At 44.3% G+C, this 24616-nt stretch overlaps 2 protein-coding genes across 2 annotated transcripts; both read right to left on the bottom strand.

Moving 5' to 3' along the window:
• Positions 1–51: 51 nt before the first annotated feature.
• LOC125345256 (2-Hydroxyacid oxidase 2-like) lies at positions 52–3343 on the bottom strand. The gene is made up of 2 exons (XM_048337469.1): positions 3175–3343; positions 52–283 (listed from the first exon to the last, which is right to left on the bottom strand). The coding sequence occupies exons 1-2, from the start codon at positions 3303–3305 to the stop codon at positions 67–69; spliced, it is 348 nt and encodes a 115-aa protein (XP_048193426.1). The 5' UTR covers positions 3306–3343; the 3' UTR covers positions 52–66.
• A 10697-nt stretch (positions 3344–14040) lies between these two features.
• On the bottom strand, positions 14041–20777 carry LOC125345254 (3 beta-hydroxysteroid dehydrogenase/Delta 5-->4-isomerase type 1-like). Its single transcript, XM_048337463.1, has 4 exons — positions 20528–20777; positions 17332–17496; positions 14157–15040; positions 14041–14100 (listed from the first exon to the last, which is right to left on the bottom strand). The coding sequence occupies exons 1-3, from the start codon at positions 20670–20672 to the stop codon at positions 14229–14231; spliced, it is 1122 nt and encodes a 373-aa protein (XP_048193420.1). The 5' UTR covers positions 20673–20777; the 3' UTR covers positions 14041–14100; positions 14157–14228.
• Positions 20778–24616: the final 3839 nt, after the last annotated feature.

Raw genomic sequence — 24616 nt, forward strand, 5'->3', positions numbered from 1 at the left:
TTCGTTTTCCTTCATTCCAATCACATTGTTTCCCTGAGGCCCTTGAGTGAGATGTTCTGGAGCTTTTTAGCCACTGCCAGAGGGGGATCCCCCACACCCTCGGGCATTCCCGGCTGCCTGTTGGGTCATACCTCTGGCTGTGCTCATTTCTCCATCAGGCCAGGCAATGCAGTGCAAAGCTGTGGGTGCGATGCAAATGGGAGCACTGATGGCTTCCCCCTGGATGGTGGTCCCGGTGTCCACCTGGGACACATCTTTCAGGTAGCGGGGACGGAGGCGGATTCTGCACAAGACGAGAAGCTCTGTTGGTAGAGTTTTCTTCCCGTTATGGCGATGGAGTCTAGAGTCGGGGACCCCGGATTCCTGATGCAGGTCTACGCCAGGATTAGTTTTTTGAGGGATGAGTTTTAAGGGCGTGGCTGGGTCCTATGAATCCACGGTTGGTTCACTGGGCGGATCCCAAGTAAGTAGTGCAGGCCCAGCAGAAAGTGTGCTCCCAGGAGGTGTCCCCTTGGCCATCCTCCTGGGCCCAGCCCTGTTGAGTGGCAAAGGGGGTTGATGTCCTGGAGTGCTGCCTTCCTCACTAGAGCCATGGCGCCTGTACCCTCCACTGAGCAGTCCTAACAAGGACTAGAAAGGAAAGGTAGGAAGTACCCAGAAAGGAAGAAAAGCTCACTCAAAGAGAACAAATCCCACAACATATTCATGGCTTTTTTTTTTTTTTTTTTTTTTTTTGCAGGTTGCTGCTTCATTTAGCTTAGAAAAAGGAAGGCAAATTCATGAAGAATAAATATGTAAAATTTTAAGACGCATGAAAACGAAACCTCAAAATCCAAAAGCGTATTTTTTTCATAAACTATAACTCCTGTACATAAATTTAGAGTTTCTGGAAATAGTAATTTTGTAAATGAATAAATTAACTTATGAGTAAGGTAAGGGAGCAGTTTTTCTAAGTTCTTTTTTTTTTTTTTTTAAAGAAAAACTGTGATAAGGCATTGAAAACATGAAAGCACACAGAGACATGTTCATTTAGGAGCCATTTTTCCATTTTCTCCTGGCTTCTTCATCAGTCAGTAAGCTTTGTGTGTGAAGGACCAGGTAGGCACCGTGGATCATACCACAGTCTTTGTCACAGTGGTTCAGTTCTGTTGACATAGCGTCAAAGCAGCACAGACAATACCAAGTGACCAAGCATAGCTGTGCTCTGATAACACTTTGTGTAGAGATACTGAAATTAATGTTCATGAAGTGAACTGAATTAATGTTCATGTATAGATAGTCTGGTGCCATGTACTGGCAATTCAGTCAGCCGGTGACAAAGGAGAAGATGGTCCCATAGGATCCTAGGATGTGTAGCCATCCTAGCTTGCCCATACTTTGGGTCCATCCAACGATGGCATTCTCTACCAGTGCAATTCCCAGAACATGTACTTGCCATTGAGTAATACAGGACTAGTTAATTAATTATTTTTGCCAGTACAGGACCACTCAATCTCTCCCTTCTGCCTCCTTTTTTTTTTTTTTTTTTGGTGATGTTGTTAATAGCTGGTGCCCTATCATTTAAGCCATGCCTCTGCTTCTTCATTTTGTTTCCCCTAGCTCATTGGAGATAAGATTTGTCTTCCCAGGCTGGCTTTGAACCTTTCTTCCCAGATCTTAGGCACCTAAGTACCTAGGATTATAAGCATGAGCCATAGGCACCAAGGACATGCCTATTTTTGTCTGTTTTTTTTTTCTTTTTAGTTTTTACAACACCATTTAAAAATAAGTACTCATCTTAAGTATGTGCCCCATACAAAATTGTCGTAATTGGTTAGAATTGGTTCATAGCTTTGGTGACTGACTTATGTTTTTTTTTTTTTTCCTACTTTTTGTGTATGTGCCAGTCTTGGGGCTTGAACTGGTCTGGGCACTGTCCCTTAGGTTTTCTTTTGGTCAGTCCTGGAGCTTGAACTCAGGGCCTGAGCACTGTACCTTAACTTCTTGCTCAAGGCTAGCACTCTACCACTTGAGCCACAGCACCACTTTGGGCTTTTCCCATATATGTGGTGTTGAGGAATCAAATCCAGGGCTTTATATATGCGAGGCAAACACTCTACCACTAGGCCATATTCCTAGCCTCTCCCTTAGCTCTTTTTGCTCAAGGCTGGTGCTCTACCACTGAACCACAGCTTTATTTCTGGCCTTTTGGTGGTTAATTGGAGATAAGAGTCTCATTGACTTTTCTGCCTGGACTAGATTTGAACTATGATCTTCATATCTCAGCCTTCTGCATAGCTGTGGTTATAAGTGTCAGCCAACAGAGTCTGGCTCTATCATTACTTTAAAAGCATAACCCTGGGCTGGGTATGTGGCTTAGCGCTAGAGTGCTTGCCTTGCATGCATGAAGCCCTGGGTTCAAATCCTCAGCACCACATAAACAGAAAAAGCCAGAAGTGGCGCTGTGGCTCAAGTGGCAGAGTGCTAGCCTTGAGCAAAAAGAAGCCAGGGACAGTGCTCAGGCCCTGAGTCCAAGCCCCCAGACTGGCCAAAAAAAAAAAAAAAGTATAACTCTTTTTTCTTTGAGCCAATCATCTATCAACATCATAACTTCATATCTTCTCTAAACCTGAGTCCTCTTCTATCTTACATTTTTTTCCTCCCAGGCAGAAGCTTAGGAGCTTAGGAGAGTTGGGCATATGCATGCACCAAACTGTTTTTCTGTGCTGTTCACTGGTTTTTCTGGAGCCCTTACCCCCATGTTACAAAGTTTCTGGAATGCAGAGGAAGGATGGCTCACTTGTGGTCCTTCTAAGATGAATTAGCCCTGTCCATTACCCCTTCGCTGGTCTCCCTCCAAAATAAAATGGGGAAAATGTACACTCTTGTATCTAGAGTATTCTGTACTCTTTTTTTTTTTGCCAGTCCTGGGCCTTGTACTCTGGGCCTGAGCACTGTCCCTGGCTTCTTTTTGCTCAAGGCTAGCACTCTCCCACTTGAGGCACAGTGCCACTTCTGGCCATTTTCTATATATGTGGTGCTGGGAATTGAACCCAGGGCCTCATGTATATGAGGCAAGCACTCTTGCCACTAGGCCATATCCCCAGCCTAGAGTATTCCGTACTCTTTGGAGACAGAAACAAGGACTGACGATGCAGCTTAGCTTGGCAATAGAAAGGATACAGAAGACTCAACTTTTTAAATGCTGCCATGTTGTCGCGCATGGTGATGCCTTCATCCGCAGCTCCTTCAATAAAATCCCATGATGCCTTAGGCAGCCGCTCTCGAGCTTGTGCTTGGAAGTCGGTCAGACATACCAAGGGCATTTCTGGACCTTAGGAAACAAAACCCAGTGAGCACATATCAGATGTAGAAGTGGGAGGACACTTAACTCAAAAGTGTTTAGATGCAGTATAATACAATGTATTCTTTAAGTTAATGGAGTTATTTCATATGATGCTGACCCCCAATCCAGGAGTTCTTCCTTATCACACTCCATTCCAAAAGTGTGATCTTTTGTTCTTCTGAATGTCTCCCATCTCATCGTCTCTGCTTGGCACACATTGCCATGGATATAGTGAAGGCCCTGCCACCTCTTAAGAGATTATTACCAGAAAAAGCGTTTTTGTCTTATGCTTCCATGTTCACTGCCTATCTTATCTCCTCCAGCTACCTGAGTTCTTCCCAAAATAAACGCCCGTTGATGCCCTTAGTCCTTCAGAGTGAGGGTCTCTCAGCACTCGTAGCCTCACGGACCTGCTTCCCAACCATCTCGCTGGCTTCACATTGAGTGCCATTTCCTTAGCGTTGTCATTCAAGTCACCCTGTGGAACCTGGGACTGAACTGATACTCCTGGGAGTTCCCAGGCCCATCTGGAATGCCTGTAGTCTCTGAGGCTGGAGGTGACATGGTTGGAGATAGGGGACATTTTGCCAGTTCATGGATGACTCTTTGAACAGGTCGCCTAATATTATTAGGGGGCTCAGTTACCCTCACCCACCTCTTTGTTATGTGAGCTGTTTTTGAGACCAAGAAAACAAAATGTGTTACTTTCATTTGTTCCCATCCACAGTCTGAGGTTGGTAAATGTAGAGCTTGATAGCTCTGATTGAGCCACCCCAGAGATAGGAAAGAGGACAATGTTTGGTTTTCCCCAGTGGAGCAATAACAGTGAGATGAGAAGCTTCTGGAATTCTCTAGACACTGTTACTCTCAGTCACAGCATGTGAAGGTCTTGCATAAGAGGAGTCTAGAAGGAAAGGCCTTCAAAAGGCTGCGATGGGAAAACCAGCCAGGATCAGAGAGAAGAAATGAAGTAATATGCTGTGTGTATGTGTATGCTGTGTGTATGTATGTATGCATGTATGTATGTGTGTATACATGTACTGGTATTGGAGTTTGAGCTTGGGATCTCGTGTACTAGCTCAGGGTTTCCTCTCATTGCTGGCATATTTGTCATGTAAGCCATGCCTCCAGTTCCAGCTTTGCTACCTCTATGGAGATAAGAGTCTAGAGGACTTGTTTGTCAGAATTGGCTTTGAACGGTGTGCCTCAGATCTCAACCTCCTAAATAGCTCTAGTAGAAGGATCTTTTTCTCTTTTGATTATCTTCTTCTGAGGGTAGACTATTGGGGTTAACTTGTCTAATAGGGAGGCCAAAGGACCAGATGCAGTGTAGTGTGCTGGGTATCCTGGCTGTGGGAGAGAGATGGGGTAGAGCTAACCTGAGGTGTCCAGAGACAAGTCAAAGTCTGTGCAGCCATACAGATAAGTAGTCCATGATACCTTCTAAGGGTTAAGTAAAGGAGTTGCATGACAGCAGAGCCTGTGGATGTGCCGGTTCTGGCTGGAGGGTAGGAGGGGAATTTGGATCATAGTCGCAGAACTCACAGGAGCCATTTTCAGGACAAAGTACAGCACTCATCCCTAATTTAATTTATTCCTATACAACCTTTTGAAGGGTCACTAAACGGTTGCAATTAATTAGTTGTGGCAATTTCCTACCTATTATTTCATGTACATAAAACAGTTAATACAGCAAGTCTGTGAATATTATTTTCTGAAAGACCAGCTTGCAAGGTCAGACCCTGGCTTCTCTCTTAATGATTGAGATTGCAGCAGAGTTCCCACTATTTCCTGATAAGAATGGCTCACTGCACGGGAACTGCTGGCCTCCAAAATGTGATTTGTACTCAGCATCTGATTTTCCTCTGGAATAAGATTTTCTTACAGAGGATGGTCTTATGACCACCCTTCAACGTAAGTCTCTCAACCTTGAGGCACTAATGAGCGTTTCTGTAGGTAACTTGGTGGGTGTTGGCATGTCTCCACCATAGGGGAAATGAGCGCATTCTGTTCGGTTCTCCTGGGAGAGGACTTCTGCCTGGTTTACAGATTTTGCCCCTTAGCCTTTCTCTCACTGCTAAAAGTTATGCTTTGCAAAATGTTTTGCATCTCTTCACACCATTAAACCATCACTCTTTGCTAAGAACTGAATTCTCCTAGTGAAGTATCAAAGCTGCCTTGTACCCTAGGCTTCAGGAGAATATGTGATGTTTTCTAAGCACTTGAATTGAACATTCTCCTGTGTGTCAGCTCTCTGACTTACTGGATGAGAGTTCTCCATTAGGTGTCAACTCTTCCGACCCCATAGGTTTACAAACTTACAGAAAGTTTCTTTGTAGTATTTCTAGTAGAGACATTGTTAGTGCTGTCTAATATGAGACATGTGGGTTAGACTCAATCGTAATTATCTGCCTAGAGTAGTGTAAATTGCATAATTTGAGGGCTACTTGGAAATAAAGCATCAATCTCAAAAATCCTTAAATAAAGCAAAATAGCTCATTTGTTTACGTTAAAAAATCTTGGAAGTTTTCCTGTGAAATAGAGATATTTGAATTAATAGGGTATTAATCTCTTTACTTAGAATTTGAAGTAAATTAGGCCAAGGAAATGAATAATTTGTGAAAGATTAAAAAGCAAATTATCACACGAATGGTTCTAGATCTGTAAATTATTACAGGGATGGTTTAGGAATTATTCCCGGAATGGTTCTAGAACTGTGTTTATGGTAACCTCTAAATATATATGTTTTTCTTTTTTCAGTTTGATAGTAAATAGCAAAATAGATGGTTCACATAAATTTCATATTATATTGCAAAGAAATTTTTAAGTTTAAAATACTAGTGTGCTTTTTTAAGAAAAACAATATATATATAGTACTTAGGAGAACACTTAGTCTATGATTCTTTTTTTTTGCCAGTCCTGTGGCTTGAACTCAGGGCCTGAGCACTGTCCATGGCTTCTTTTTGCTCAAGGCTAGCAGTCTACCACTTGAGCCACAGCACCACTCTGGCTTTTTCTATATATGTGGTGCTGAGGAATAGAACCTAGGGCTTCATGTATACGAGGCAAGCACTCTACCTCTAGGCCATATTCCTACTCCCTAGACCATGATTCTTTAAGGAATATAAGACTTAGAGTTGAAGAGGAAATCTATGTTATTTAAAGCTCTTCCTAATATTTGGAGGGAAGATCTTATAATAATAATATGTCTTGTATATTCTTATTTTACTTTATCTCTGTTTCTGTATTTTTTGTCTTTGTCTTTATTACTCCAACTGTCTAAGAGGAAGATGGAAAAGTAAGGAGGTTTGTACACTAAGTGCTAGATAATATTATTTCAGAAATTAGCTCATTTAACTTCTTCAGGCACTTTGTTTTAAAGTTAAGTGGCCAAGTATAATTAACAAGCTAATGAGAAGACAGCAAAAATACAAGAGCAAAGATATTCTGACCAGCTCGTTAGTAACTTGGAGTTCTGCTGTTTCAGTGACTGAAGGTTCTGAAGACCTGACAGGGATGGTCCAGATTGTACTGTTTTTGCTTTTTGACTTAACGCACTCAGGCTAGACATCTAGTTGTTTTCTTTTGGATATTTTCTATAATGCATGCTGTTATCATTTTGGGAACTCTGGGGAACGAGAGTTGATATTTGTAGGATGACCTCAGAGGTGTCCTGTGGGAAATGTCTTGGGGTGTGGCGAGGACAAGGTCTCCCGCTGATATTGTTTAAAGGAGCACTTCTTCAAAGTAACAGGAGGTGTCCTTGAAGACCTTCCTGCTTGGTTTGTAGAAATGTTTGTCAACTTTCTCCATGGGATGTCAGAGATAACACTGAGGCTGAGTTTGAGAGATTAGATTGCTCAAGGTTGGCTAAAAATGCCTTCTTCAACCATCATATTATGTAAAGATTTGTAAAGACAGTTTGTAAAGAAGTTGTGCAGATAGTGGCTGCAGGTGGTAAAGCCAGGGTCACAGCAAAGGCATAAAAAGGCATAGCAAGGGCAGCTTATCGGAGAAGAGCTTGTAGCCGTGGCTTGGGCTATGGATCGAATGTGTCAGGGGAAGAAAGGACTCACTGTTACACTGAGACAGGTGAACTCCAGGGAGACCCCCACACTGGGAGGTCAGGGGAAGCAAAGGGGCTGGACATAGTTTCCCAGCTCTGTCCTTAGAGTAAAAGTGGGACCAGGGTGTTCTGGCATGGGGGTGGCCAAAAAGACCAAGGGTTCCTTTTATTTGAGAGCATGAGTCTGGTAGCCTCTGCTGGGGGCCCAGTTACAAGCAGTGAGGACTGATTCTTGATTCTTTCAGCCCAGGATCGGCTCTGGCCTGAGCCCTCATGCGTTGTGGGGCCAGGACTGCAGACCCCTCCCAGGCCTTGACGACCATTCTTTGGTTTAATGTTTTGGGTGATGCTAATCTTCCTCCTTTAGCCTTCCAATCCTCAACCATTCTCATTTGTCTTCTCTTCTTCTTCTTTTTTTTTTTTCATTAATGAATCTCCTACTCTTAACTGTGAGCATGTTCTAACTTGAGCAGTACAATGTGACAGTTCTTTTTCTGTGACATTGGGTATTGAACTCAGGGGCCTCCTGTTTGCTAAGCAGGTGCTCTGCCACTTGAATCATCCCTCCAGCCCCTTTCACCCCTGGTTATGTTTTAGATAGGCCTTCACTCTTTCCCACCTCCCGCCCCCCGCCCCGGCCCCAATCCTCCTATTTATGCTGTAGCAAAGATGACAGATGCCCACCACCACACTCCGGGGCTTCTGTTGAGATGGTGTCTCAGGAACTTTTCTTTTTCTGCCCAGGCAGATGCTTCTGATCTTGGTGGCCCAAGTAGCTAGGATTACAGGGGTGAGCCATTGTACCCAACTTAATGCTGTGTCCCTCAGGACTGCTGCTTTGGGGATAAGAGGTTGACTCAGCGTGGGCTTTGTGGAAGAAACCTGTGTACTATGGTTCTAGAATACAGGCACAACTGTGATCTATGGAGGCTGGCAGGGCTCACTGTCGTGGCCCCTTAGGTCACCATGACCACAAAGCCTCTGTCAGGACTGGAAGACAATGAAACAGCTCAAATGATGGAGCTAAGGAGGACCTTAGAGAGGAAGAGCTCTTGGCCTAAGTTTGGTAGCAGAATTAAAACATGAACCAGGTCCTGGCCTCCAACATTCAGTGCTCTTTCTGAAATGGTGTGTAGCCTGGCAATGTCATCGGAATTAGCGTCTCTGTGCTCGAGAACAAGCTTCTTAGCAAAGAAGGGTCTCAGCTCTCTAGAGACTCAGTTCTTCTACGCTGGATTTCATCCACCCTCCTCTACTGCTTTGAACTCTGCTTTGTCACTATCAGCAAAGGACCTGAGCTTGAAATTGGATGTACAGAAAAAAAAAAAAACAAAAACTAGTGCTTGTGGCTTCCCAAGACAGTGTGCTTCAGGGTAGAAAGAATGCCTGGCACTTACGAGTTGTGTTGGCAGGGACAAGCTACTTCTCATTAGGAAAGCTAGAGGTCTTCCTAATTTCAGTGTAATCCATACTGGGTTTATAGCCACCAGGCATGAACCTGTAGGGTCTGTCAGATCAACACTGGAGTTCAGCATAGACTTTGTAACCAGGAACCGGTGCATTTAAGGTTACTTGCGAACAGCTGGCTGGGCCCACAGCCTTGGCAACTCCAGACCCTGGAGGTCATTTCTTTTTTAAGTTGTTTTATTTTTGGCTGGAGCTGTGAGGGCGTCCAGGAAGCAATCAGTCTGTCCAGATCTCTATGTTACTTTCATCTCATCCATCTTGCATTAGTAAAAAAGATTCAACATTTCACTTGTAAGCTTTTATTTCCTTATATATCCAGGAAAGCTATATACACTTTCAACCTCATATTTCCAGTGGCTTTCAGTGCAGCAGTTCTCCACCATACATAACCTAGGGGTTTCCCAGGACTCATCTCATTGCTGAAACTCAGCATCATTCTAGGAAATTCCATCCCACTGACCCTAATTCTGCGCTATTTATGTCAATTGTGATTAAAGTCAACGTGGGAGAGAATAGCGAAAAGTGTGTGTGTGTGTGTGTGTGTGTGTGTGTGTGTGTGTGTGTGTGCAGTTGAAGTCCAGCAAAACAATTTCAATCAGTTCTGAAAATGAGTTCCCTGGATATACAAAATGGTAGCCCTGCTTCAAGCTTTAAGCTAGAAAAGTCAGCTGGAAATTAATGAAACTTTTGATGAGTGCTGGCAACAGTTTATCTGTATTGTAAATAAACAACTGAGTATGGATTCATTCTTTAGGGAGTTTGTGGGAAGGTTTATGTTGTACAGAAAGTCAGCAGGAATAACAAAGTTCAAACTCTTGTGGAGATGGGGTAGAGGTGTCTGTAGCCCAGTGGTAAAGTTCAGCTATGATTGTGTTTGAAAGCTGCTTAACATTGATATCTCAACTCCTTTTGATTTATTTCTATATTTAAAAGTGACTTCCTACAGCAGGTAACTTAGGAAGTGTGGTCAGTGCGAAAACACTGACCTTTCACTTGGGCCAGCAAATGCCCTGCCTGCATTTTTCACATATGTCCTTTCATCTGGAACTCTCTTTTGTAGCACCTTGGATTTCCGGAATGTCAGAATCCATGGAGAAACCTCTTGTGATAAGAATCCAAATTTATCAATGTTTCTCAAAAACAATGGCCTTATCTTGATATGGTTCCACCTGTCCAATCCTTAATCATCCTCTTGACCACTGACCACACATTTGACCTCAACAAGGGATTTATGCATGCATTCCTGCCTCAGTGCTTCCTGCATCTAACCCTAAAGCTCTGGTCTCTGCCTGGAAGACAGGCTGAATTGCTTTCTCCCTCCTCTCACGTGCAGGCCAGCCCATTACTAAAATTTCCCGTGCCTTTCAACAACTCAGATCTTCTTCCATCATGTCTTGGCATAAGTGGCCAAATCTGACATTTGGAATCTTCAGTTTAGGACTCTAGTCTAGTGTAACTCTGGGTATAGTTACTTATAGCCATGGTTAAAACATGGAGAAGCAGGCAGGAATAGGATTAGACACCAAGTAAATGCCTCAGTGATAACTAAGAGTAGGAAAGGGGAAAGGCCTTAGATAAAAGCTGTGTTGGCTGTTGTGTATACCTTCCCTGAGGGCTCAAGGCCAGGCCCCTGTGGAAAAGTATTTCTTAGGAGCCACCCTAACCTGCTTTAGAGAGGAATGTGGAAATGATTCTGGCCCTGAGCCCAAGAAAGGCACATCACAACATCACAACCTTCTTCTTCCCTCTGGTCCATCATGACAAAATCCATGTGGCCACCACCATCAGAAATAGTAGGAAGAAAATGAAAAGCACTAACCTGTTCAGCTGTTAAAAAGTCGATTGTAAGAGCCTGTGTGCTGCTTCCTCAGCTTCAAGCAGAGCTGGAGCTTTTTATCCTGGACTTTGAACATAATAAACTTGAATTCTTCTTGTGTGAACATTACAGGTGCTCCCTAAGATGCTGTTGCTTTGATATTTGTGAAGGTGTTAATGTTATACCACTGGTGTCTGTTTCCAAAGACCTGTGTGTTCATTCCTTTCCAGTGTGGGAATGGTGGAGTAGAGAATAGGAGGATAGGTCATGGATACGGAGTTATGGAAAATGGGACATTCTCTATGTAATCTGCCAAAAAATCTGTTTCCAAATCTCTTGAAAAATAAGAATTATACATTAACCATTTCTGTATGGTATATCTTGATAATAAGTAACAGAGAGTGCTTGTCATCTGCAGTGGACTTTGACTAGTCATTCCTTGCACGGTCTCTGCATCTGTAAATACAACCTTTCTCCTCTTAATGATTACAGCTCCTTCTTGTTTGCTTTCCTCTGAGCCCTTAGGATTATGGCAAGGCTGGGCACTTGTTTTGGAGGAAGATAGCCACAAACCTGGGGTCACCCAAGTTCTTGGAGCATCAAGCAGGTTAGCTTCAGGACCCACAGTCATCTGCTGGGAACACTAAATTATAGTATGCTTTAATTTAGGTAAGCCTACCGTGTGAATATGAGAATGGAGCTGCTCTTCATGACTGTACCACATGGAATGATTTACCTGGTGAAATTGGGCTCTGCCAACACAGAGGAACTATGTCTGGTGAACTTGGAATTCTTGGGATTGATTAGTGAAGATGAGCTTATTAGTGACCTCACTGAAATTTTTGTGATGTTTGTTTTTGAACTCTCTTTGATGACTAAATGCAGTCAGGCAAATTTAGCTGGCATATACTTAAATATTGGCAACTGGTTTGTTTTTCTAATTTTTTTTTTGTCCAATCCTGGTCCTTGGACTCAGGGCCTGAGCACTGTCCCTGGCTTGTCTTTGCTCAAGGCTAGCACTCTGCCACTTAAGCCACAGCGCCACTTCTGTCTTTTTCTATATATATGGTGCTGGGGAATCGCACCCAGGGCTTCATGTATATGAGACAAGCACTCTTGCCACTAGGCCATGTTCCCAGACCTCATTTTTTTTTTTTAATTTGGACTACAGGAATGGATTGCCTCAGCACCAGCTGGGCACTTTTTATCTTCTTGGAGACAATAGGAAGTATAAAACTTAGGGATCAAATCATATCCTGTGCTGGGACATGCAGAAACAATGAGCACTGTAAGCAATCCCACACTTTTCTTCCCATAGACTCCTGTAGCCGCAGTCATACATCTTGTCTAGACAGCCAGGTGAAAAGTAAGTGAGGGCTACAAAGAGCACCAGAGAGCAACATGGCCTTCTGTGGTCACCAGAGAACCCAGGAAGGACATGGAAGGCCGCCTCTGCCACTTCTCAATCTGTTTCACTGGGTCAGCCTCCATCTTCTCTGACCTTCATGACATCACCTCACTATGAAGACCAAGTCCTCACCGCACGCTCCCCTGCAGCCACCCTTGCCATTCTTAAGGCTGCTATTCTTTTAGAAAGGAAAGTCATTCTGAAAAAGCCATTGAGTCTCCAGCATGAACCGTCTCTGCTCCCTGTTTTCCATGGAACCCTCATGTCTGAACTTACAGCTCCCAACTCCAGCCCATGTTTTGAGCCCTGCTCACCAGAAGGACAAGCTGAAGGCTGCCATTTCCACCTGACCTTGTGCAACTACATGCTCTTCCCCACTCTCTGCCTGTACCCAGTGCCCTGCTTGTCAAGGCCACAGGAAACGCTCAGCTTAGGACACCAGAGATGGGACTGGGAAATGTTTCATAAAGCAAGTTTGTCTCTGCTTGAGGAGGTCTCTGCTTAAGGAATATGTAAGCGTGTGAGCAATGTTCATGCTGGCGTTCCCCTTGTATGCGGAGGATTTCCCAGCATTGTGATGAGATGGACAGGCTTCCTGCAGACGTGGGGTTCATTAGAGGTGTCCCATGCTGTCACTTGAGCCACAGAAGACAGTCCACCAAGGTGTGTGCTCTAACTTCTGGATTGGGAGTGGATCTGTGTGCTGATTCTCATCCTTGAAAATAAGTTAGAGTGTCCAGGTGGCCTTCCTTCCCATGTCCCAGAGCTGAGACCCGACCCCCCTCACAGTAGAGCACCTGGGGAGTCCCTTCCTTGAACTTTGAGTATCACCAGAGATAGGCATGGTGATCATTCACCGGGGAGATAGGTAGGAAAGAGAGGCAGAAGCAGGCACATGCTAACCCTTGCAAGGATAAAGGGGAACCTGGATCTGATTCCTCTGCCTAGCATCAAACCAGTCTTCATTTCTGTGAACTATGTCACATACCATAAATATGTCTTTGACCACTTTCTGGAGGAGAGAGACATTGCTAGGAAGATCTCCCACATTCTAGGAGTTCACACGCTGTGCTTGGGTAAGATTATAACCCATTGAAGACAGAGTGTTATATTCCTGTCTTGAAGTGGTCTACCTGAAGTCAACATGAGTGTCAAAATACCCATCAAGACCCATGCAGTTTGTGTGGCTTTCTGGGTGGTGGTGTGCTCCTTTTGGAAGTTTTTCTTTTTCTATTGATTGGTTAAGTGGAATTACTTTTGAAATAGTAATTATAAACATTTCATATATATGCACACAGGTATATGCAATGGAATTTCATGTATCCCTCTAGAGGAATGAAATTTTGTCATCTTCAGGAAAATGTAGGCATCTAGAAAACATCACACTGAGCAAATGAGCCAGGCCATGAAAGCTCATATGCAGATTTTAGATCCAAAACATAACCTATCAGGTTTGGGGATATGGCCTAGTGGCAAGAGTGCTTGTCTCCTATACATGAAGCCCTGGGTTCAATTTCCCAGCACCACATATACAGAAAATGGCCAGAAGTGGCGCTGTGGCTCAAGTGGCAGAGTGCTAGCCTTGAGCAAAAAGAAGCCAGGGACAGTGCTCAGGCCCTGAGTCCAAGGCCCAGCACTGGCCAAAAAAACAAAAACAACAACAACAAAAAAACCACCAAAAAGAAAAAACAAAACAAGACAAACAACCTATGAAATAAACACAGGGACTTGTGCATAAACACACACACACATACACACACACACACACACACAAAGTATCAAGATGACTAAAACACAGTATATTCAGCAGTGAAATTTCATGGAGTCAACACTTTGAAAAAGTAACAGTTTAACAAAATAAACACCAGGATGCTGAAAAAGTATGAAAGGGGGTTAGTGGGAGGAAGATGGGTGAATCCTGAAGGACAGAGAGGAGGTGGAGGGAATGTGGGATGGCTGGAAAGGGTGACTGATTGAGAAGCCTTGGAAATATAAATGGACATGTTAAACCGTAATCCCTGGGGCTGGGAATATGGCCTAGTGGCAAGAGTGCTCTCCTTGTAAACTGTAATGCCCTGTACAACTATTTGAAATTTTAAACATAAAATATAATAAAGTGGGGGCTGGGAAGATGGCTACCCCCACATCACTGAGCTTTTGACTTCAGTGTCCCCTTGTGCTGCTTCACAAGTGAACCAACCCATTCTGTGGTTTTCTGCTTGGCTTCCTCCCAGCAGAAGCGGGGCTCATACCCAAGATGCCTCTGTGCTTTCTTGTAGGAGTAGGTGTACGCGCTGTTTGAGAGTACCAGTAAATGTCGGGTGAAGGGGGGTCGGTATGTGTAGATGGGGCTCAGCAGGAAGCTCACTGCTTCCAGCAGGAAGGCAAGCCAGTACATCAGGAAGAGAGGAGGGCTGGGCCTGGAGTCGCGGCGGAGGCCCCATTCTTTGCACAGGGTATCATTTAAGTCATCATAGCTTTGGGGAGGTGTGTCATCTGATATGAAGTAGAACTGCCCCTGGATGCTTGGTGCCTTCTTGGGATCCCTCAGGCCTCTGCAGGCCAGAATGTGGGCCCAGGCCACATTGCCCACATAGACTGGGTTGACCAGAGAAAATGGGCCTGTTTTTTCCAGTACACCATTGGTTGTGAGGGCTCTCTTCACAATGGGGGAAATTAGTTTGCTTCCTTCCCCATAGATGTACATAGGCCTTAAGGCACAAGTATGCAAGGTGCCGCCATCTTTAAGAGTGCACCCATTGGCTGCCAACACAGCCTTCTCAGCCAACTTTTTGCTGTATGGGTATGGTTCAGTCCACCTGCATTCGAGAGGCTCTTCCTCCTGGCCATTCTGAATGATCTCCTTGTAGGAGTTGGGTCCTGCCACTTCCACTGAGCTGGTATGGATGAAGATTGGTACACTTGCTTGGACACAAGCTTCCAATAGGAGCTGGGTACCTGTCAAAGGCGAAGATGGTGTCAACATGCGGAGACAAAGCAAAGCGTTTTCCATGCCTTCAAATTCATGGTCATCTATATTCTTCACCCAATTGAAGGAAACCTACATTTGGGTGGGTTTTATCTGTCCCAGAGGCAAATATGGGCAATGGTAGCAACAGCCACAAGAATAATGCCCAAATCAAGAGATTCTGACTCTGCATTGTGGGACCATATTCCTATGTGTCTGCCTATGTATGAGCATGTGTTTATGAGATATATATATGTATATATATGTATATATACATATATATATATATATACACACACACACACATATATTCTTTTCCAGTCTAAGGGCTTGAAGTCAGGGCCTGGGCACTGTCCCTGAGCTTCTTTTGCTCAAGGGTAGCACTATACTACTTGAGCCACAGCACCATTTCCAGCTTTTGCTGTGTATATTGGTACTGAGGAATCGAACCCAGGGCTTCATGCATGCTAGGTAAGCACTCTATAAGTAAGTCACATTCCCAGCCTTACATATTCTTTTTGATTTTGTCCTTTTCAATATAATGGTTTAAGTTACTATTATATACATATAACAATAGCATATATAGTATGCATATTATATATATATCATTTCATAACAGGTCCTTTTAAATACATAATCTCAGGAGCTCATGTTCTTTTAGATTGGTGGGAAATCACCCAAGCAATTAATGTAAATGAACATTACTTGTTGGTTTTGCTTTTTTCCTTTTTTATAAGTCAATGAGTCATTGTCAGATCATCATTCTATGCATAAATGGGCAAGTTGTTATCTAGTTGGTAGATGTTAGAGACCCAGCTTCCATTGGATGGGTTTTGTGTTCCTTGCAAAGTCAGTCTAGGTCTTTCTCTGCCTTCATTTACCTAGCTATGAACTGTAGGAATGATAAGATTTCCTTTTTGCTTTCATTCTCAGGCTCTGCACTGGTCTTTTCTATGGACTATGGTGGAGAACTAAAGAGCAAAATGGGTCCTCAGCTGGGAACACTCACATTGTCAGAGCTTGTTGGACTTCTATGTCAGTAGAAGTTTTGGTCATGGTGGAAATGCACAGCATGACAACTTCTCTAACAGAAGGAAGAACTGTCCCAGGCAAAGGCAATATACCCATTTAAGAGTCTTACTATAATTTTACTCTCAGGACTTCTGGCCTCATTTTAAGGTAAATGTGGTGGACAAGTAATTTCAGACTGAAGTTCAGCAAGATAAAAATTACCATCATTGTGACATATTTTCTAAGCCTGTGACAGGGTTTAGTGATGTCACTCCTGTAGCACCATCCCTCTCATTTCCCACCTCTCTTGTTGGAAAACATGGCAAATATCCCTTGAAAGGCTAGGAGCAGAACTAAGGCCTTGCCATACCTTCCCACACTGTAGACAGCGATGGGGGTGGTGAATCAGACACTAGAATGAGCCACTTCTGAGATACTGCTGGAAATCCAAAGGCAACTGGTGGTTTAAAATAGCAACCACTGAGTCCTGAGATTGAAAGTCAAGATATGAAAGGGAAAGGACTAGGGTGCACTCAGTCTGGGAAGAATGGCCCTAGGGGGTCAGAGGGATTTAAAAAAATTACAAGGCAGGCTTCCTCGAGGGAGTATGTTTAGACTTGTACTAGATTAAGAACTTGTACTTTAGAAAGAGGCACAGATCATTTAGGGATGAGAAGCTGTGGGGTGGCTCTGGGTATCGCTAGGACCAGCTGGTCAAGACTCCTCCAGTGGTGAGCTGAGAGGCCGTCATGGACGGCATGGGAGGGGTTCTGGGAAGGCAAGTCCTAAATGTGTTTCCTAGCAGAGCACCGTGGAGTGGCTTTGCTAGAGGAATCCTGACTTCAGGTGGGCAGGATTGAGGCGTTAAGAGCATGCGGAGGAGGCTGCTACAAGGTCTGGTCTGCCCAGGGAGGCAGGGTGAATGGATATGGAGGGTGTGGGGTCTGAGTCTAGTTGAGGGTGGAATGTAGGATCAGGAGGAAGAGCAATCATAGCAGCTGGAGAGATCCAGGTGTATTTAAATCTCTGCTCACCCATGGACAAGCTGTGGGGCCTGCCATCTGCTTGCCCCTTCTCAGCTGTGGTTTCTCATCTACAACACAGACCACAGCCCGAGTTCTCTCAGCTGGCCCTGGTGAGCCAGGGATGCAGCAGACCCAGGACAGGCAGGAGCTGTAAAATGGCTTGTTTTCTTCCTTTCATCACCTTCCTTTTCATCTATGTTGCCCTCCATCTCGCCTCTCCCCCCTCCGACCCCCCGGCACTGTACCTTTGAAGTTGATGTCCATGATGGTCTCTCTGGGATTGACGCCAGTGACATCAATCAGAGCAGCAGTATGGATGACAACAGAGACTCCCTGGCAGGCCCTCCTCAGACACTGGGCATCCAGAATATCTCCTTCCAGCACTGTCACCTTGGCCTTGGTCTGTAGCTCTGTGGGAACAGCAGAACAGGCATTGGGCAGCTTTCTGGATGGCTCACAAAAGATCCTCATGCAGGTGCCCATTGTCTTGGTGTTCAGGTACAATCTTAATGTGATAATGTTGGAAGGAATAGCGCTTTCAGTTAATGGAAGAGCTAAAAAGACACAGGAATAGAAATCTGCAGTACTTAGTGGGATCAACAAAACCCTTTCCATGACATCCTGTTTAATGAAATGCATCTGAACAGTGAGTTGTGCTGTGTGCTTTCTGTGTGCTGTGTGAAATTAGTATATAAAATTCATTTCATTAAAGAGAACTTGGTAATATTTAGCAAGATCAGATGGAGAGGTTGTGAGAGCTGGATACAAGAGGGAAAACACAGTATTTTCCCTAGTCCTGTAGGGAAATAGTATTTGCATGTAGATTTGGCATGGACAGTGAAGCAGTTTCAGAGCTATAGTTTAGAAAGCTAATAATGGCATCAGTTTAAGCTTGACACAGAGAGCTAGGTGATCAGGAGGTCCACTCACACTCCGTGACTGAGTTCTGAGGAGCAGGAGCTAGCTTCTAGGGCTATGATTGGAGGAAGGACATGTAACAATGGAGCACTTCAGACCTGGCCCAGACAGGACTCAGTGGATACTATGTCTGGGTAGAACACAATCAGCAAGTTCCCTTCAGCCCTTATGGTCCATGCTTGAGTGAGTAGAGGTAGAGTGTAAACATTGATGAGGAACTTAGATCGTTCCAGTGCTAGACTTAAGTCAACCTCTAAGATACTAGATATCCTGAGAGCTGACATCACCGTAGCAACCCAGTTAGTCTCAAAGGCACTGACTGCTTCTTTAGCCAGCTGGCCATCCCCACACGAGACACCACTGCTCATCATGGTGTCACCTTAATGGCCACCAAATAGAGCACAGTGCTTCATGCAGTCTGTGTGGATGCCTGGCTCCATAATTTACACACAAATAAGCAATTTCCTCTCCAATTGATTTCTGATTTCCTTCTGAAATCTGACGGCTGTAGTACAGGTGAGGCACACAGGCCAGAGCAGCTCAGGGACAGAGCTAAGCACACACTGCCAGTCCAGAATATATAGAACTCCCCTATGACCCAGCAGCCCCACTTTTGGGTATCTATCCAAAAGACCAGAATATGCCTGCCTCCCTGCCTTGCTCAGTTACTCCTCCAGCCCACGGGTAGGTCTAGTTGCTTATGGTTAACTTTCGAGATAGGAAAAGGAAGGATCAATTGAACTGAATTTGGCAGTGAATTAGGGCTACTCTGCCTGCTAATGCTCTGCCGAGTGCCAGCTATGCCAGGCCCTTTCTTTGTCAGGCCTTCCCAGCAGGGCCTTCTAGTGGAGGAGGGGAACTGAAGAGGCTACTGGGGTGAGATGTGCATTGGACCGTGGACATCTCTGATTCTGTTGCATCTGCTGCTTCTCCCTCCCTTCCTTTCCCTTCTCTCTTACTGGTGTCAGAGGAGATGGGGTAACAAGAGAAGAGAAGCCCAGAGCCAGGGGATTTCACCGCAAACAGGGCACACAGATCCTGGCACAGGGAGGACATGGGAGTCTGCATTCTTTCCCTTCTGCTGCCCCTTCCATGTGTCATAGCCCTGCATATCCTGCTGAAACACTAGGATTATAAGTGATATTGATCCTGTGACGTCTTCCATTCATAAATACAATGGAGGGTGGCCGAGGAGTAAGTTGGAAATTTGGGGTATTCTGAAAGAAGCACAGACGAGATGGGTGCTGTCCTGGAGAGCTGTGGAAGGTCCTGTGTGTGCAGAGAGCGCCGAGTGTCTATCCAGGGTTGACACTGAATCCTCTTAGGCTAGAGTAGTGTGTGTGGAACCACTGGAGCACACAGTGGGGCAGCAAAAAGAGACTAAGCATTCTCTGGACCCAGAGTCAGAGGACCAATTACAGGGGCCATGTCAGGGCTAGGGCTCTCACCTTAGTCCTTAGCTCTTAGTCTTTCTCGCTGTCTAAGAGGAACTATGATAATTAGCTCCAGAAGGTGACACTAGGTGGCACAGAAGTGAAAATGAAAACATATTCTCTGGATGATTAGAGATCTTTATCACATAGCCTCCTTTCCCCGCCTTTTCCTTCTTCTTTACCACTAAGCACCACTAGATGGCGAGGGAGGGCAGCCAACAGCTCTGCCTGGACACCAGCCTTCTTCCTGCTAGTCCCTGAGGAGAATGGAGCTGAGGAAAAGGGACTGGGGGAAAGCAGCCTAAGGAATCTGGAGAGTGTGTGGCCACACTGGCCCTGGCTCTGCCTGTTGTGCAGTGCACCCTGCTTAGGCAGCGCTCACATTTATCGTCTCTAGCTCTTCTTAAATTTCCCACAAACATTTTCACACAAAATGTAACCTACTAGGGCTGGGAATATGGCCTAGTGGCAAGAGTGCTTGCCTTGTATACATGAAGTCCTGGGTTCAATTCTTTAGCACCACATATATAGAAAAGGGCCAGAAGTGGAGCTGTGGCTCAAGAGGTAGAGTGCTATCCTTGAGCAAAAAGAAGCATGGAACAGTGCTCAGGTCCTGAGTTCAAGGCCCAAGACTGGCAAAAAAAAAAAAAAAGTAACCTCCTAAAATCCCTCATATTGTATTTAACCCAATTTAAAATGCAGTGACCACCAAACTAAAACCAGCAAGCAGCAAAAAGTAACCAGTCTCTGGCAATCGGTAGGGGAGGGACCTGCAGCCCTCAGTTCTTGAAAGACCTGGAGACTAGGGGCAGAGCTGGTGAATGATTTCCACGAGAGAAGAAGAAGAGAGGCTCAGAAGCCCATTGACTGGCTGTGTCTGCTTTCTGCATTCCTCCAGCAGGCCCGCAATCTACTCTTGCCACAGATGTGCACTGCACACTTGCTGTTCCCTTCCTGCATCCTCTGGATGACTGTGTCCATGAGGAGACCCCGAGGGGCACAAGCATCCTCCCCTTTCCATACCAGACCCCATCACCACACACCCTGGATTCACAATGGAGCCATGCCCTGAAGCCTTTTGCTCACTTACTTGAAAATGCTTCTCTGATGTCTGGAGTAATGTTTTTGTCCAGGGCCCTGATCTCTTGCAGCTCCTTTTCCTCCACCAAAAAGCTAATGATCTTTTGGCCCAGAAATCCTCCAGCCCCTGTCACCAGGCAGCTCCAAGCAGCCATAGCAGTTCAGGACTCAGAACACCAGGAGGAGGTGGGAAGGCAGGCAGCCCTGGAGAAGGCTGAAAACAGGGTACAAGTCAAAGGAATACAGTGTATCATGTTCACTGCACTCCATTTTTTGCAAAAAACAGAAACAAACAAACCAACAGAAACAAGGAGGTGCTGGGAATGTGGCTTAGGGCGAGAGTGTTTGCCTAGTGTGCATGAAGCCCTGGGTTCGATTCCTCAGCACCACATACACAGAAAAGGCCAGAAGTGGTGCTGTGGCTCAAGTGCTCAGGGACAGTGCTCAGGCCCTGAGTTCAAGCCCCAGGGCTAGCAAAAAAAGCAGAACAAAACAACCCCCCCCCAAAAAAAAACAAAAAACAAACCCAAAACCCTAAACCAAAAGACCTGCTTAGCAAGTCCCAGGAGAGGTGGAACAGCTTAGAAAGTTCTCACCAGTGAGATGGGTAGACACAGTGAGGCAGTAGATATCTGGTGGCTGGTCTCCTCAGCTCACAAGGCGGGGCTGGAGCATTATATACGGTAGCATCTGACTCAGCCTTATCACCTTGAATTCTTGCTGGGTGATCATTGCTTACTCTGTCTCGAGAATCCCTCCTCCCTGAGGACTGTGTCCCATCAAGCTATGTCTCAATAACCTCTTTTCTAAAGTACTTCTCTCCTTTCTGGCACAAGAAGACAAGCCAGCCTCCAGGCTGTGGTGAGTGTGATGTGGATTTTGCATCAAGAAGCCTGTCGGTTCTTACATACTGCCTGTACTTAAATGAAAAGGGTTAAATCCCAGAGATAACTTTGCTTTGGTTTTTGTTTCACAGTATATATACATCTGGCAGGAATTTTGCTCTAGCCCATTGTCACCTGACAATTGAATGTCATTTGCTATGCAGCTACTGTCTTGATTAAAAATTAAACTCAATTTACAATCATGACAGCTCCGTTGAGAAAGTTATATGTGGGATGAGTTTCTTTCCCTCTCTTTGTATCCAAAACCTCAATTTTTGTTCCTCCCAAAGAGGTCTGTGTTCCTAGTTGAAGAGCAGTATCAAAAGGAAGCTAGCCTGTGATAAACAGCTAGCTAATTTCTGATCTAGATCACAGGAGTGCTTGTTATAGTCTGCTCATCATGGATCTGGCACTAACACAGACTTAGGATAATGTGGATACTGTTTTGGTTAAGGCTGCTGTTCTGCTTTTTGGGCCACAGCTCCACTTCTGGCTTTTTTTGCTGGTTGATTAGAAGTAAGAGCCTCGCATTTTCCTGCCCAGGCTGGCTTCAAATAGCAGATCTCAGCTCAAGATTGCAAATCTGAACCACCAGTGACCTGCTTTTAGCTTTAAAGAGATTCACTGAAGTATAATAAGCATTCTGTAATATTGGCTTATTTTAAATGCCCAGTTATTTTTAATGATGTTTGGACTGTTGTGGAAGTCATAGGGTGTTTTATTATTCCCCAAATGACCTATTAGCCACATCTACCTTATTCTCACTTCTGATCTAGACAACTTTACGTTGGTGTTGTTTTTCTAAATTTTTCCTTTCCCTGACTCTGCATTCATAGATTTATGTAACATGCAGTTCTATGTAACTGTCTTCTTTTACTTGCTGTGATATTATTTTAGGGATTCTTCTGGGTTACAGCACTTGTCAGTATTTCATTCCCTTTATGTGATAAACGCTATATCCTTGCTACACTAATTAGTAAGAATTTTTTTTTCATTCATCAATTGGTAGATATTTTGTGTTTTCCTTTTAGGGGGTATTCTGGAGAGAGCTGCTATTAATATTTGTATATAGACTCTTGAATGTGGATCATGTTTTTATTCACCTTGAGCAGATAACTAAGACTTAAATAATTATGCACTCAGTTCATTTTGAACATTTAAAGAAATTTCCAAACGTTCTTCCAAAGTGGTTATGTTTCCTGTCAACAATGCCTGAAGATTTCTGGTTTTCTTCTTATCCTCTAATTGTATAGACTGTCTTTTTATTGGAGCTGTTCTAGGGAGTCAGAAATGGTGTTGCACTATGGCCCCAAGTAGCTTCTCTCTGATGTTCATTATCTCTTCATTTGTTAGCTTGCCATTCCCATACCTTTTTGGTAGAGTATTCAAATGATTTGAAGAAAATTGAAATGCCTTTTGCTCAATTTAAAATTATGTTTATTATGCATTTTATATTCTACATCATCTTTTACTAGGTTTATGATATGAAAGTAATTTTTTCTCAGGCTATGGTTTATTCATCATGTCTGGAGGGAAGGGGGATTGTACCTAGGGCTTTGCTTATCTTTAAATTTGTTAAATTATATCTTCTTACACAGAAACACTTCAGTTTTGACAGTCTTCTCTTTCTTGTACTTGTCACTCTGGTTTTCTTAGTTCAAAGTCATAGACTTTTCATCTATATTGTCTTATAAGGGATACTTAGTTCTAGCATTTTGTAACTTGTGGTTTTAGCTCTTCTTTTTAGGACTAGAATCCATTTGAAGAGCATTTTACATGCTCATGGTCTACATTCACATGATCAGTTCAACAAGGGACAAGGAGAGTGTTTACACAACGGATGCTGGAACAGCCTGATTAAGCCCACGTTCAGGGAAGGTCAAGGCAGGCTACTTAAGAGGAGGCTCATCGGTCACCACCAGTTGACATAAGAGTTAGTGAACATTTCCTAATTATGACCTAGGATTACTCATGTGGGTTAATTAAACACGGTGTCAGGAAAACTTACCAAGGCCACTGTCAGCAAAAGAATGAAAGGTATGATTTTCCTCATCTTTCTTCCCTATGTGATACAAAAGTGCTCGGGCAATTTGTGGGTTCACAGTGTGAATTAGCATTCCAGTGTGTGGGGCATATAAGCCTCCTTGATTACATTTTTGTATCAAGGAAGCTACAAAGGGAAATCAATGGAGGAATGTGGGCTGTTGGAGCCAGATAATCTGGATTGATGTTCACAAGTGTTACCTGGGAAAATCTGCTTCCAGCCTGGAGTCTTTGGAAGTCATGGGATATATTTTCCTCTTCTTCAGGGAGATAGCCACGTACTCACTGGGACATATTGAGGGGCATAGTCCCATGCAGGGTAGTGAGAAATGACTGTTCTGAAGTCTAACAGGGGTTGCCCATCTTCTAAAGGATACCCATCTTCTAAAGGAGCTCTAATGATCTCTCCCTGGTACCCATACCCTTCTATGATCCCTTCCTCTTGAGTGTGGACTAAAGCTAGTACCTTATTCTTACCCAACATAACATGCCAGATATGCAATGCCACTGCTATTCCACCAAATAAGATTAGAAACAATGATGACTTCTGCCATGCGAAGAGATGTCCTTTCTACCATTGGCTTTGATGAGGCAACTTTCCATGTTGGAGAGGAACTGAAGGTAGTCTTTAGTCAGCAGTCAATGAGTATGGGAACCTGTATATGTGGAGCCACAAGGTCTGCCAAAGAGAATTGGAAGGCAATTCTCTGACTCTTAGAAGGCTGAGAGTGGCCCTGGAAAGATCTATTTCTCTTAGCATTACAGAGGCCACAGATTCCACCATAGGTGTAATCTATTCAGCTTCAGAGCTTCCACAGACTTGGAGCCAAGCCAGGGCCTATTCAATTTGTTTGCTTGCTGCTCACTTTCACCTCCTGTTGACAGGAAGTCACTAATCCTAGGATTGTTCCCCCCATTCTGGTGCCCTTGTATCTTAGAGCTGGCTACCTTGTTTTCTGCACATACTCCCCTGCTTGATAATGAATAAAAGCCCTGTTGGATCTGTTGCTAGCCTTAGACAGCAGGTCCCTTGGCACCCCAAAACCAGTTCCACAGTGGTTTGGTCTCCATCATTGCTTTGCTCCCAGCCATGGTTTGCAACAAATGAGTATCTAGGGCCCCTAGCCAATAGCCTTCAAGGAATGGAATCTCTCAGCTTGAGGGTACATATT

Source organism: Perognathus longimembris, unplaced genomic scaffold, assembly GCF_023159225.1.
Source record: "Perognathus longimembris pacificus isolate PPM17 unplaced genomic scaffold, ASM2315922v1 HiC_scaffold_5440, whole genome shotgun sequence".
Taxonomy (NCBI): Eukaryota; Metazoa; Chordata; class Mammalia; order Rodentia; family Heteromyidae; genus Perognathus; species Perognathus longimembris.

What these genes read in the sequence shown, in the direction of transcription:
- LOC125345256 (XM_048337469.1), bottom strand. Translation starts at nt 3,305, where the DNA reads ATGCCCTTGGTATGTCTGACCGACTTCCAAGCACAAGCTCGAGAGCGG. An exon ending in AACATGGCAGCATTTAAAAA is followed by an intron (nt 284 to 3,174) that starts GTTGAGTCTTCT and finishes CGTCTTGTGCAG; the next exon opens with AATCCGCCTCCGTCCCCGCT.
- LOC125345254 (XM_048337463.1), bottom strand. Translation starts at nt 20,672, where the DNA reads ATGGCTGCTTGGAGCTGCCTGGTGACAGGGGCTGGAGGATTTCTGGGC. An exon ending in CATCAGAGAAGCATTTTCAA is followed by an intron (nt 17,497 to 20,527) that starts GTAAGTGAGCAA and finishes CTGTTCCCACAG; the next exon opens with AGCTACAGACCAAGGCCAAG. An exon ending in CATGGACATCAACTTCAAAG is followed by an intron (nt 15,041 to 17,331) that starts GTACAGTGCCGG and finishes CGCCTTTGACAG; the next exon opens with GTACCCAGCTCCTATTGGAA.